The 12,842-nt window shown below is 38.4% G+C and overlaps 1 protein-coding gene across 7 annotated transcripts in view; it reads right to left on the bottom strand.

The window, feature by feature from the left end:
- Positions 1–339: 339 nt before the first annotated feature.
- Positions 340–12,842, bottom strand: part of rbms3 (RNA binding motif single stranded interacting protein 3) — a 958,643-nt gene continuing 946,140 nt past the window's right edge. For 4 of the 7 annotated variants that reach the window (XM_062958203.1, XM_062958201.1, XM_062958205.1 and 1 more), the window contains 3 exons: positions 7,839–7,919; positions 5,622–5,750; positions 340–3,311 (listed from right to left, as the gene is read on the bottom strand). In XM_062958203.1, coding sequence (XP_062814273.1) covers positions 3,306–3,311; positions 5,622–5,750; positions 7,839–7,919 — 216 coding nt within the window. In that variant the 3' untranslated portion in view covers positions 340–3,305. Of the gene's footprint in view, positions 3,313–5,586; positions 5,751–5,773; positions 7,461–7,838; positions 7,920–12,842 lie in introns of those variants that run through there. The other 3 variants (XM_062958202.1, XM_062958206.1, XM_062958204.1) reach the window with 2 other exon arrangements.

Consider the following 12,842-nt stretch of genomic DNA (forward strand, 5'->3'; position numbering starts at 1 on the left):
GATGACAGAGGAAGAGTGAGTGCTTGACTTTAAAGAATAATCCCACTGTGATAGCTTAATCTTATCTGCTGAACATACCTGAACAAAATGATCAGAATTTATAAATAAAGCAGTAGAGTTCCAAATAGACACAGGAAGGTACCCAGCATTTTCATCAGCCACATGGTAGCTACCTTGCAGCCTCATTGTCAAAAGCAATGAGACTTTTCTTTGCGCCAAACTAGAATTTATACAGAAACAGTTTAAAACAAACTCATGCTTCTTTCATATCCAACAGCAATGTGCCACAGGAGGATAACCCCTATTTATACATAGAAGAAAAAAGGAAGAAAATAAGGCTTGCTTGATTATTTTTAATACATCACTCCAATGGACACATTGTTTTCTGGAGAAAAAAAGTGATGCTCATAGAAAGGAAACAGCAATGTCAAAGCGCATGAAAGAAAGGAAGACACTAGAGATCTCTGTACATAATATTGACACCCCCTCCCCCGGTGCTGTGTGGTCCTTTTCACCAGAAAAGTTAACTTGTAGTTACTGGATCCTACATCTAGTTTTTGATCCTTTTCCCCCAGGTAACCAAGACCTCTTATCTGTGCTGGTTCACTAGGTGTCATCCTATTTTCTTTTTCCTTTTTAATGTTGCATATTTAGCAGCCATTTGTTCTGGTAACCCAACCCCATCCCCACCAAACCCAGGATAACTACATGAAAAATAAGGAAAACCTTTTTAGAATTCTTAAAAAAATACTTGCTTCTTTTAAAAGTTATTCAAAGTAACCACAGATTCTGTGCACAAACCCAACAGTGCTTCTGCACAACCCTTTTTTTTATTACAATTGAGTTTTTGTGGTAGCTTTAATTGAACCAAAATAAAGCTGTTAAATTATTTGTTTATATTTTTCTTATCAATATGGTTACCCTGTTCTGAATATACCTCAGCCACTGAAATGACCATTTCTTTCCCCCTTAGATGCAGGGCCATTTCAATATTTTGGTTCATTTTTAAGTGCTTCCTTTGCTAGATCTTGTTGTCTCTTATAAAGGATGTTGCCTCATGACAAGTCTAATTCGGGGCAGAAGTCTCGAGTTCCAAGTCCACTGTTCATGATCATGGTGAGGGGCAGCCACTGATCCATGTGGCAATGTGGAGGTGGGCTCCCTCCTTGAATGACAGGCCACTCATACAGCTTTTGTTCATACATAGCTTCATTTTCTTTAACTAGTTCTTGCAAGGAAGAAATTCCTAGTTTTTTGTGCCACTTTTAATTTCGGGGAATGTAGTGGAGTGTAAGGGAGCTGAAAATCAATGGAATGTACACTTTCCACATACCTTGCTGGCAAGATCTGGAAGTCCTTTCTCCATGGCCAGCCGGTCCCAAAATTGTCACTGCATGATATCCCTCTCTCTTTTTGAATGGAAGGGGCACAAGGTGACATCTTTTAAATCCTCCATATAAAGATTCAATATAATATTTTACCTTTTAAAAATAGGTTTGCACTGATTCAATTTAATTGCTATTGTCTTTTGCCTAATCAGATTAATTTGTGATTGTCAGCAAACATATTAAGACCACAAAAAGCCAGTTAGTATAAAGTGATTAACTTCATGCTTGCATGAAAGAACTAATGTGAGCCACCTTAAAATTTTCTTCTTGCACAGGAGAGTTAAATGAAAACACCAAACCTCTCTTGTCATTGTCATTCTCTAACTAACTTTAACGCACCACCCAAATGCAAACTGAGGATTACTTTTTCTGTTACTGAAAGATGAGAAGAAATGGACCTGGGATGCTATGAAAAAGGAAGACAAGATTTGCAGTATGAAAGAAACTAGACAACGCGACAAAAATGCAACAAAGTTAAAACATGCCTGGGTAGAAGAGCCGGCACCCATATATTCCTTCATGCTGTGAAATTCTGCTAAGCGGTTCTAAATGCCAACTACTCAGATCTTTCCATTAGAAGCCTAAGTATGTAGGACGTAAAGTACCAGTGGAAGATAGTTTAAACAAACACAAAGATACGAACTGGTCCGGCCATGTAGGTCAAATAAAGATTTTTTTTTCTTTTTTAAAAAAGAAAGAAAGAAGAAAAAAACCCTCTATCTTCTGGACTTCGGTAGGGTGTCATTTCATCTTTGGTATAAAATAGGCCATCCATAGGCTGCATTTTGATCACAACTAGGAAAGACTACAGAAATTGTCAACAATTTCTTCTAGCTATTGCTTTTTTTGCACTTTTTTGACCATAAGCTCCTATCTACGTAAGTCCCCCTCCCCCAAAAATGCTTTTAAGCTAGGTGTTTGCAATGTGACAAGCAAAGCAGACTAAAAACTTTTTAAAGCTCATAAAAAAGACTGCAGATAAAAAGCACTAATGCTTTTGCCAGCGATCACGCTTTGTAAATTAAAAAAAAATCTCCATTCTGCAAGAAAAAAACCTGCATTCCTTAAAATGCAAGTTGATCCCCCACCCCACCCCATTCAATAATTTTATTGTAAAACACTTTAGCCTTCTATATTCTTCTCTGTCAACATGAAGAAAGTTCATTAAAGTCTTCTTTTTTAATTCTTGAAGTTGCCACAGTTCCTTTATCAACAGGTTTTCTTCAAAAGAAGAAAAATCATTTTCTGGTAAACTGTACAGTTTATCATTTTGTTGTTGCCGTTCATCTAAAAATTGAGTCTCTTGAGCTTCAGCCCCAGTTGATCCTGGTCTAATTTTGAATTCCTTCTCCTTTCTTTCACCAAGACGTTGACAGCTTGCCTTGAGAGCCTTTGACGTCCTTAAAATTAAGGCAATTAAGATTCAAGATAAACCTTACCTAAACATTTCTTTTTTTAAAAAAACATAAACAAAAACCCTAAATCAAAGACACATTTGAATTCAACAAGAAAGGGGGAAAGAATAGCTGGATTCTTGAGGAAGATCATTAGTTTTCATCTCAGCCTCCTCCCTCGTGACATCATTGGTTCTCTGTTGTTGTTTGGAAAACAGAAACAAATTATCTACACTTGCAAGTAAATTCTGAATTTCAAACGTTCATTCAGATGAAATATCAACCCAGTGTTTCGCTGTGGGTCTTTTATTCTTTAATAAAAAAATAGCAAAAATAAAACTATCAGACTACATGACTGAACAATTTGCACAGCACATAGAAACACTGTTTTGTTTTCTGTTGGGTAAGGTAGAAAATGAAAAAGAAAAATCTGTTGACGCCTGTGCAAACTGGAAGCCAACTTCTTGTTCAATGAAGTTTCTCTATTCAAGGCAAACTTTTCAGAGCAACATTTTTCAGTCCTTTATTGTCTGTAAAAACAATAAAAATGATCATTAAGTCAAAATAATGTAGAAATACACATTTTCCATTTTTCTTTTAAAAATCCACTTCCCTTTAAAATGTATCCCTCTAAACATGTATGATCTTAGGAAAATAAACACACCATGGTCTTCCTTTAAATCAGTTGTTCTCAACCTGTGGGTCCCTAGATGTTTTGACCTTCAGCTCCCAGAAATCCTAACAGCTGGTAAACTGGCTGGGATTTCTGGGAGTTGTAGGCTGAAACACCTGAGGACCCACAGGTTGAGAACCAGTTTTAAATGGACCTACTCATTTCACCCAGTGAAAGCAAAATTGGACAGGAAGACAGCAAGCTGCCTTATGGGCTGTTAAGCCCATTGGTCCCTATAGTTCAGAGGAAAACAAATGGAAGCTGAAAAGCTCATCTGGTACTGAAGATGACTATGAAAACAGCCTTCAGTGTTTTTCTCAGTGCTTAAAATAGAGAAAGCAGATTCCTGCAATTTGCCTAAAGCGGGAGTAAAAAACTATAAGATAACAGGGAATGTCATACTAGGATATCTTGGAGGGCAGCACATATCCCTTTCACGCCCTTTAAAATTATCAAATGCCCAAAATGTTGGTCAAACTCTTTCAAAAACTAGAAGACTGAGCTGCAGCAATCAAAGTCAGGAGAAAAACAAAACCCCAATGTGAATATATGCAAATAATTAATCTATTTGTGAGTAGCCTAGGACTTTGCAATCTGTCTCAGCAGCACATTCAGTAAGTCCTTCACACAAATATCTCCTCCTAGTTTCACCCAAGTTTTCTTTTTCAACAACCTAATTCAGGAAGAAACCATCTGTAGATTTACCAAAGACTCCAACGTGCTTCTGCTCACTAATGTTGTTGTAGATACTCAAAACAGAGTTTTCTTGGTAGGATTTGCTACTGCCTTCCTCTGAAGCTAAAAGAGTGTGCCTTGATCAATTGGTTCCCATGACTGAATAGGATTTGATCCTGGTTTCCTTCAGTCCTAGTGTATATCTACATTGACACTTTTGTTTTCCCCAGGCCAATCTAGTGTGCTGGATGCCTAATAGGCCCACAGAAAGAGTCCCCACAGGGATTCTCCCAACTGAAGAAGTAAGTCTGCATTGCCCAGGGCTGCTGAAGACAGTTTGGCACCAGTGGGCGGTCACCATAAAAGTCACTCCCTTGCCCTTCATGTCACAATGGCCTATGGCAATAACATGGGACCTACCTCTTTCCCATCACTTGTCCTGATATCAGTCAGAGGGAGGGGGACAAGGAATAGGAGAAAATCCCTCTCCTCTCCCTTCCTAGCACTCCTCATGGCCCCAGCTGGCATCAGGGAAGCTATGGGGAACAGGAAGATGCTATGTCATGGCCACTGTGACATGGGAGTGGGGGGGGGGGGCAAAGGAGAAAACTGCCATTTTATGTCTCTGTGCTGTTCAAACCAGGGAATGCAAGATGGTAATGGGAACAGTTGTGTCTGGTTCTGTATGGGAACCAGCCCAATTGCCTCCAGTGGACCTAGGTCAAGGGAAACCCTGAATGCTCAGCCAGAATTCAGACTTTCCCTTGACCTTTACTAATTCAGGGTCACATTAAGGTGGCCTTGCCCTGTCTTAAAGCAGATCAGCCCCATTCAAGATTTTACCACTGTAGTGTTGATTTTAATCTACACCAACCTACGTGGTCAGATGGGATGCTAGTCCTGCATGAAATCCATTATATCACACTGCCTGTCATCACCTTTATTAGACTAAGATTGAAGCCTACAACAGTTTTGGGTATTACCTGTGGATATACAGAAACAATTTGAACAAGGTCCTGAAGCCAATAATGATATCTAAAAATCACCTCTACTAGATATCATCACTGGCTTTTGAATAGTGTAACACAAAATGCCTCTCTGGGAGACCTCAATCTTTCTGGCAACCCAGACAATAATTTCCTGGCCAAAACCAATTGGGGGGAGGGTGTTCAGAAAAGGCAGATAACACTTTAAATAGGTTGTAGCCTTCCCCCTTTAGCACAATGGAGATCGGAAGTGGAGTATTGGCTACTTATAGGTTTTGTTCTGTTCTGTTTTATACTATAGATGTGTCCATGCTTGTCTTATAATGTTGCCATAGATGTATCTCAGTTACCTCAGTACTATGCATGTTTCTTCTGAAGGAAGTCCTACTGAACTCAATGAGGCTTAATCTCAAGTAAGTTCACAAAGATTTCCAGCCCCTATCTATAAAACATAAATAGCAGCTACCCACACTTTAGTGTTGCTGGAATGAACACCATCAACTTATTTTGACTGTTGGTAGGAATATGCAGATGCATGTTCATTGGAAGTTTCCACTGCCATCTGTTGCTGTTGACCACTGGCTTCCTGTGATGACGATGCTACAGTCTGCGGAGAGGTATCAGCAACAACACCCTGAAGAAACAAACAAGAAAACAAAGGGCTTTACTGCTTTTAATAATTGTAGCAACCTACATCAGGAGAAAGTCAGCATGGTCCCATCAACCTCATTATTTCCGTGCAGGTTCGCTATGGCTTTATATTATTGGATGTCAGGCACATCAGAAGCCACATGCTGCTATGACAGAAATGCTACATGTTTAAAAGAGAAGCATGCCACGATCACAGCTCTGAATAGGAGGCCTGCAAAAAACTTACCCCTTATAATGCTGTGTTGAAATCCACATGCTGTGGATTAGGCTACTAAATTTTTATCACATATTAAGCATGGCTGGCCTGATTTGGATCTCAGAGGGGGATTCAATATTGAACTGTCAGAGTTGTTTCCTTCCCCACCACAATGAAATCAGAATCAAGCCTTGCCCAAAGACCTTTGTAGGAGCTGTGACACTCAAAGTGCAAAATCTATATCATGCTTTGAACTATCATGGAAGGGCATTTTGACTATTTTAGGAAGTAGATTAACAATGCTGTATGGGCATGGAATTCATGCTGCCCTCCTGATGTGGTAGGACTGCAAGTCCCAACAACGCTAGCTAGTGGTGTCAGTGGTGACGAGTGCTGGGATTTGTACTCCAATATCATCTGGAGAACCACATACTCTGCACCCCTGTAATGATTTGCTGGTTTTAAAACTGTACATATTTTACTTAGAAACTGACAATTCTTTTAGCAAAAGTACATTTTTGTTATTTTGAAAATCATATTAATTTGTGTGTTGAACAATCCCTGGAAACATATTAGTTTGTTCACTGATTTATTTTATTTTTGTGTTTCTCAAGAAGAGTTTGTGGACTCTCTGGGTTAAAAAAAACTTTTGTAGTTACTATTAAGTAACAACCACAAAACAATTGAAGCAGTGGCTTAGAGGATTCAGATTTGTTCTTGATAGAAGTAGAAATAGATCATTCTATTTTTTTCTGTTGATGAGGAACCCAATTATTGTTAAGAATCATTTAAGAACCAAACTCAGCAAAGCTTTTTTTTTTAAAAAGTGTAAAATAGTATTCTTTTATAAAGATTAATGAAGAAAGTTCAAAAGGAGTGTTTCGGTTAACATGAACAGCAAAACATGATAGAGAGTGAAAAACCACTGTACTGTGAAGATTTTAAAAGATGGATGAAAAGAAGTGACACATCCAAATACACAGGGTGCATTGAGGATAACCAATATTTGCAGGCAACAGTGCAGAAAACCTTTTTTCTGGAACCTCAATATTTATAGTGGAGGTGTGCCAACCTGGCTTTTTAAGAAAAGTGTTCTCAGCTATTGAAAGAGTGGCAAACAAATCTATTCTAAAAGAGGCATTGTTCAAAATAAAAGCAAGAAGTCCATGCTGTGTCCACCACATAATCACTGGATGAAAAGTAGACTACAACAAAATTGTGCGGAACCAAAAGTAAATACATGAACTTAAGAATGAACACCACCTTTCCTTTTTTCCCTCAGAGGTCCCTCTTTTTTTCCTTTTTATTTGTCCAAAACGCCTTATGAAGATGAACAGCAGAAGTCAGATTGTAGTTCTTTGAGTAGCTTGTGGACTACAGTGCTAAGGACATACTTACTCATCAGGCTGTCATCAACAGGACTCAACCCAAGGAGGGAGGGAGCAAATCCTTCATCGAGGATGAAAAAGCACTCAGTCAGTGCAGCATCCCCCAGGTCTGCATATACAAGAGGAAGTTGTCCTGCTCTCAGTCATGATTTCTGCTTGCTCTTGACTTTCAGCAATCACATATGACATAAACTTTATGCTAATAATAGCATCAAGTACTCTTTTTTCTAAATCTTCTATCCTTGAACCTCTTTTTTGTTTGGTATCTGATGGTTGGCTTTCATTTCCCTCCCCACCCCCACAAATTCAGAAAGAATGAACTATCCAATTTTGTCACATGGTAAAAACCCAAATGCCAATGAAACTTACACATATCTATGAAGTGCATTTTTTAAAGTAAACTAATATGTGATCTCATCTTTGCTTCCACCGGAGAGTAGAAAAAACTGTGCACATTCATGTACAAATACAGATGAACAAGACTTACTTCAAGAGGGACAGCTGTTGGAGGCACAGGAGTGTACTGGGGAATGTAGGTCCCTTGCATAGGTGCAGCAGCTGTCATATACTGGAAGAAGGGAAATGCAAATTTATTTTAAGAATGTATACATAAAGATACACACACATAAAAGGCAAATCTAGAATATTGTTTGACTATTGAGATTTTTAAATGGGGTAATGAGCTAAGCAAAATGGGGAAATAATTGAAGAATTCTGCAATATATGACCAAGGCTGCAAGATTACTCTTTGCACAAAGGATGAAAGACACTATAATTCCATCAATAGAAGTTGAGCTGTTGAAGATATATGAGTTGGTAGTTATGGACCAAGGATAATGCAGCAGAGAAATTTAAGAAATTTAAGAAAGATTGTTGATCTCTTGTTCATATTTAAGGAATCGTTGGTGGAAGTCATCAGTAATAGCATTTGAAGGTAGCAGATGTTATCAGTAGAAGGAAGCTTATGTTATATAGTTTGAAGGATAAATAAAATGACACTAAATTGGGCAAAATAATAAATATTATCATCATTTGTGTGGTTGGAATCTAAGTCCAGTTCTCCTTTCTTTTTCCCCTTCTTTTCCTTTTGCCTTTATTATTTAGGTTATTAATGTGTGTTAATGTAGCTTATAGTTAATTTGTATAATTCCATTTCTATTGTTATGTAGTATAAAAAGTATTGTGTGTTCAATTTTTAGAGAAAAAAAGAAATGGTCAAAGCCCTGTATTTTCCAAGCAACATAAAAATATGGCTTTCAGTCTACCATGGCGACTCATGGGCTGATAGGAGGGAAGTAATTCCCTCCAAAATTGGCCCATACAGTTGGCTTTGTCCAGAAGTCATCACTGCAATCCACTAAAGATGCCCAATATGTCAGTTGAAGGGAAAGTTGCACATGAAACAATGACTTAACCAGTGTATTACTTGATGGTTAGAATCTTGTTGGTGCAATGGCTAGCATTAATGCAGCAGCATAAGTGATGCTGGCAAGAGAAAAAGACCATTGTCCTGTGGCAGCAAAGGAGGTAAAGCTGGCTGCCCAAAAAAAGATGTTTTGGCTAAGATTTTACATTGTCTAGCATAGAGTGAGTACCTCTTGTGGAGTTGAATTATGCCATCTTGATATTGAATGCCACTATATGAATGCAATGTACGGGAAACAGTGAAGGTACATAATTATCAACTCACTGCACAACAGACAATGAAAAGATGCAATAAAAATGCACAACATATATTGACACTCTATTCTAGGGATATGATTGTGCATCTGCAACAGTTTTGCATGTGCAATGCTGTTCTCACTTCCATCACCTGGATATATCCATTTCGTGTTGTCCAAAGAAGTCACTCTAATTGTGTGGCACAACTTCCTGCATAACTATATAATGTGCCATTGAATGTAATCCACACCTCAGTTGTGAGGGGGAACATTCCAAAAAAATGAATTTATCCTTGAATGTAATGCATTCAACAGCACGGGCATAACACGTTAGAGAGGCAAGAAACATGAATGAGGCCATTTCGGAAGTCATGCCCCTCTGTCAGGCTGAGACTGCCAAACTTGCCAGCCTCACACGATTCCCACCTGGAATCATTCACAAGGCCTTGAAAACCAGTAAAAGGGGGGGGGGGAGGTTGAAGGCTTCATGAATGAAGCTAGTTGAGAACCACATGGGATTGAGCCTGGGGGCAGGGCGGTGAGAGACCCTGAGGGCTACCTGGGAGGCAGGATCTGCAGCTAAGTGACAGTAATAACTGGGTCACCAGAAGGGCACTCCTCCTCCTTCTCCAGGTGAAAGGAGCCCTGAGGCTACTGCCCCTTCATGCCTATCTGGCCTTGAGGATTATGGGTTCCTCTGGTCCTTTTCATGTGCCATTGAATCGAATGTGCACCTCAATTTTGACAATGTAGTGTAGCCAAAAAAAGGTGAGCATTAGATTTGAGTACATCTGGTATATCATCAAAGGGATCATCAAAGGGATGCCATTTGTATTCCGTCACCACCATTGGATAACCATAGAAAAAATACAGTTACTAGTGTAATACATCAACACCATCCTAGCCGTTACATTTACCATATGCCATAACCCTCCAGAAATAAGAATGCTGCAGCCTTTTTCTGTTAAATACATTCAGACTAACATGACTAGCTTGATAAATGTGCTGTAAAACACACATACAGAAGACCCTTGATCCTACAATGCCCCCCCCCCCCCAATGCATATCAAAATTCTTGGATGCTCAAGTTCTATTATATATAATGGCATAGTAAAACTGTGTCCCTTACATAAAATAACAAAGTCAAGGTTTGCTTTGTGGATTTTTTTTTAAATCAAACTGTGGATAGTTGAATCCCTGGGTGGAACATCTGTCAAAATGGGGGGCCAACAATATATGAAAAAGTTCTCTATTTATTCAATAATGTGAACAATTTACTTAAGCTCCAAGTTTCAGTGACTTTGTCTGGAACATTAAGCACATGCTGTTCCAGATGAAAAACATTAGTAGTTAGAAGTTGTTGGATCAAGCCCAATGATAGCAGTATAGACTGTTGATGCAGTAATATTGTATTGCTTTTAGGGTTTGGGTCAATCTACTGGTAATGTTGGCAAATTTTTCTCTTCTGAATATATATTTAAAATAATATTTAATTGATTATGAGTATGAGGAGCGATTTTAATCAGGGCCATAGTGTAGTGAAGCACTTCCAACTGCCATTCCTAAATAACACCTCCTCAACACCCCTCCCCGCTAATCTGTTAGAGTCATGAAGGAAGCTCTCACTGGATCTCTTGAAATTATTGTTTTCTCCAACTGTGGAAAACACAGAAGGGATTTTCAATGGGTCTAAAAAGGAAAGAAAGTTCTATTACCTTTCTCATGTATGATAATTCCACTCCCATGCATTGCTATGTTAAAAAAGCCACACCACTAAAGAATGCATTGTCATATCCAGTTGGATCCTCAAATAGCTAAGCATTTGTGTTTGTAAAAGTGCTAAGTCCAGTACAACAGGGATTTAATCCTTGAAGTTGAAGAACCTTTTCCTATCTGGTACCTGTGCATGGTTTTAAAAAGGGATATGAAATAACTTGGAATTGGCAAACCTGTGACTTTTGAGTTTTCTCCAGATTTCAGTGAATTTTGCTATACACTGATTAAAACCAAAGTGAAGGGAAATTCTCACTGTCCTAGGAATAACATAATTGGAGCCAGTATGATGGCTCTTCAGTGCATGGACGATAAGAACGAAGTTTCAAATTCCCCAAATGCACTCACTTAAGCTCTAGCTGGTTCCAACTGAACTGATGTTCATGTAAGATATGTATAAGATCAGAGTCTTCATTCTACCTTATGGCTATTTAAAATGAGTGCAATTAGAGCCCTGTAGACCTGAAGGGGGAAAATAGTAGGGGAAAAAAGAAGAAGAAATGGAACAGATGTGTCAGAGTTTTCCCCTCTTGCAGCTAGGACTGCTAAGTTGATTTTCTTCTACGCATGAATTGTTTTTAATTTCCAGGAAGTGTTCTTAGCTATCAACATTAGAAATCCTTCTGAAAAGCTCTTGCCCTCAAGTGCTATAGAAATGTCCTTAATTACAAGTGTTTTTCTGACAGTCTTACAGCATTATTCCTTTTCTGCACTGCTTTACAGAGAAATGTGGCTCAAGGCAACAAATTACTCAAATCCTTCAATGTTCTATAAGTATTAAGTTGTCATATCTAGACATTGCTCTGTTTCCCCACCATTCAGCTGGAGCTGCATTTGCTAACAAAAATATTCTGTTGTCGGCATGACACCTTCAATTTCTCTTATCTTCAAAGATGCAGAAAAGATTTGTTTTTTCCTAGGATGTACTTAATTAATTTTAAACTGTTTAAAATAAACAGCAGCTTGTTCTGCTGAAACAGACATCAGTAATATTTATTTTTATTGCTAATTTGAAATATTATTTCTGTTGCCTTTTCTAAATGAACTTTGAATTGATTTATTTGATAAAATTACTATCCCACGAAGATATTTGGATACACTACATTGATTCACATACCAATAACAGAACATATGGAGAGCACACACTGTATTGAAGGTTTTAGAAAGCACTCTTGTTTTAAACCAAGAGCACATCCAGAGCCTGGAAGACCACAACTCTCACCATTCTCTGTAACTCTAGAAAGCCCTAGATTCCCATGACAGCTATTATTTTAGTATGACAGAAGTGTTACTTTCAGCTGCCTTTGAAAGATTATTTTGGCCAGATAAAAACTTGGGACTGACTTTTTTGATCATGCTCTTGAGGGTGGGGGTACTTTGGCGATTTCAGCTGTAACACAAATATAAATGGTGGATGGATGGATGGGATGGGCATATACAACCAGTTGTGTACAAATTGTCCACTTCCCTAGAAAGGCCAGGGGAAGTTTAAAGTTATTCATCATAGTTACAACCATCTCAAGAACTGGAAGGTGGATCTCCTTCTTTTACTAAGAACAATTGGGGCACATAGACAGTGCAAAATGCCCCAGTAAAATACCAATTCTAGTGCTTCTTTGAATATACATGGCATGCAAATTTTATTGCCTTTTCCAATGGGAGTTTTCCTTTCTTCCTTTTTTGTAAAAATAAAAATAAAAATAGAGGGGGAAGAGATATACTGCATAATCCTACATCAAGAATTTTGTAATTAACAATGCAACAATGCAATTATCATGTCACCAAATTATTATGTGTTTCCATGGGCAAATACTTTAAGTTATCCATACTGCATAAATACAGATTATTTATCCCCTTACAACTTCGTCATTGCACCTTGTTTTGATGCAATGTGGTATGGTTTATAGCTTGACATTCTATACCAGGCATGGACAAACTTCAGCCCTCCAGGTGTTTTGGACATCAACTCCCAGAAAACCCATCCAGCTTACTGGCTGTTAGGAATGGTAAAAGTTGAAGCCCAAAACACCTGGCTGGTTGAAGTTTGTGCATGCTTG

The sequence above is a fragment of the Anolis carolinensis genome, chromosome 6 (genome assembly GCF_035594765.1).
Source record: "Anolis carolinensis isolate JA03-04 chromosome 6, rAnoCar3.1.pri, whole genome shotgun sequence".
NCBI classification, from domain to species: domain Eukaryota; kingdom Metazoa; phylum Chordata; class Lepidosauria; order Squamata; family Dactyloidae; genus Anolis; species Anolis carolinensis.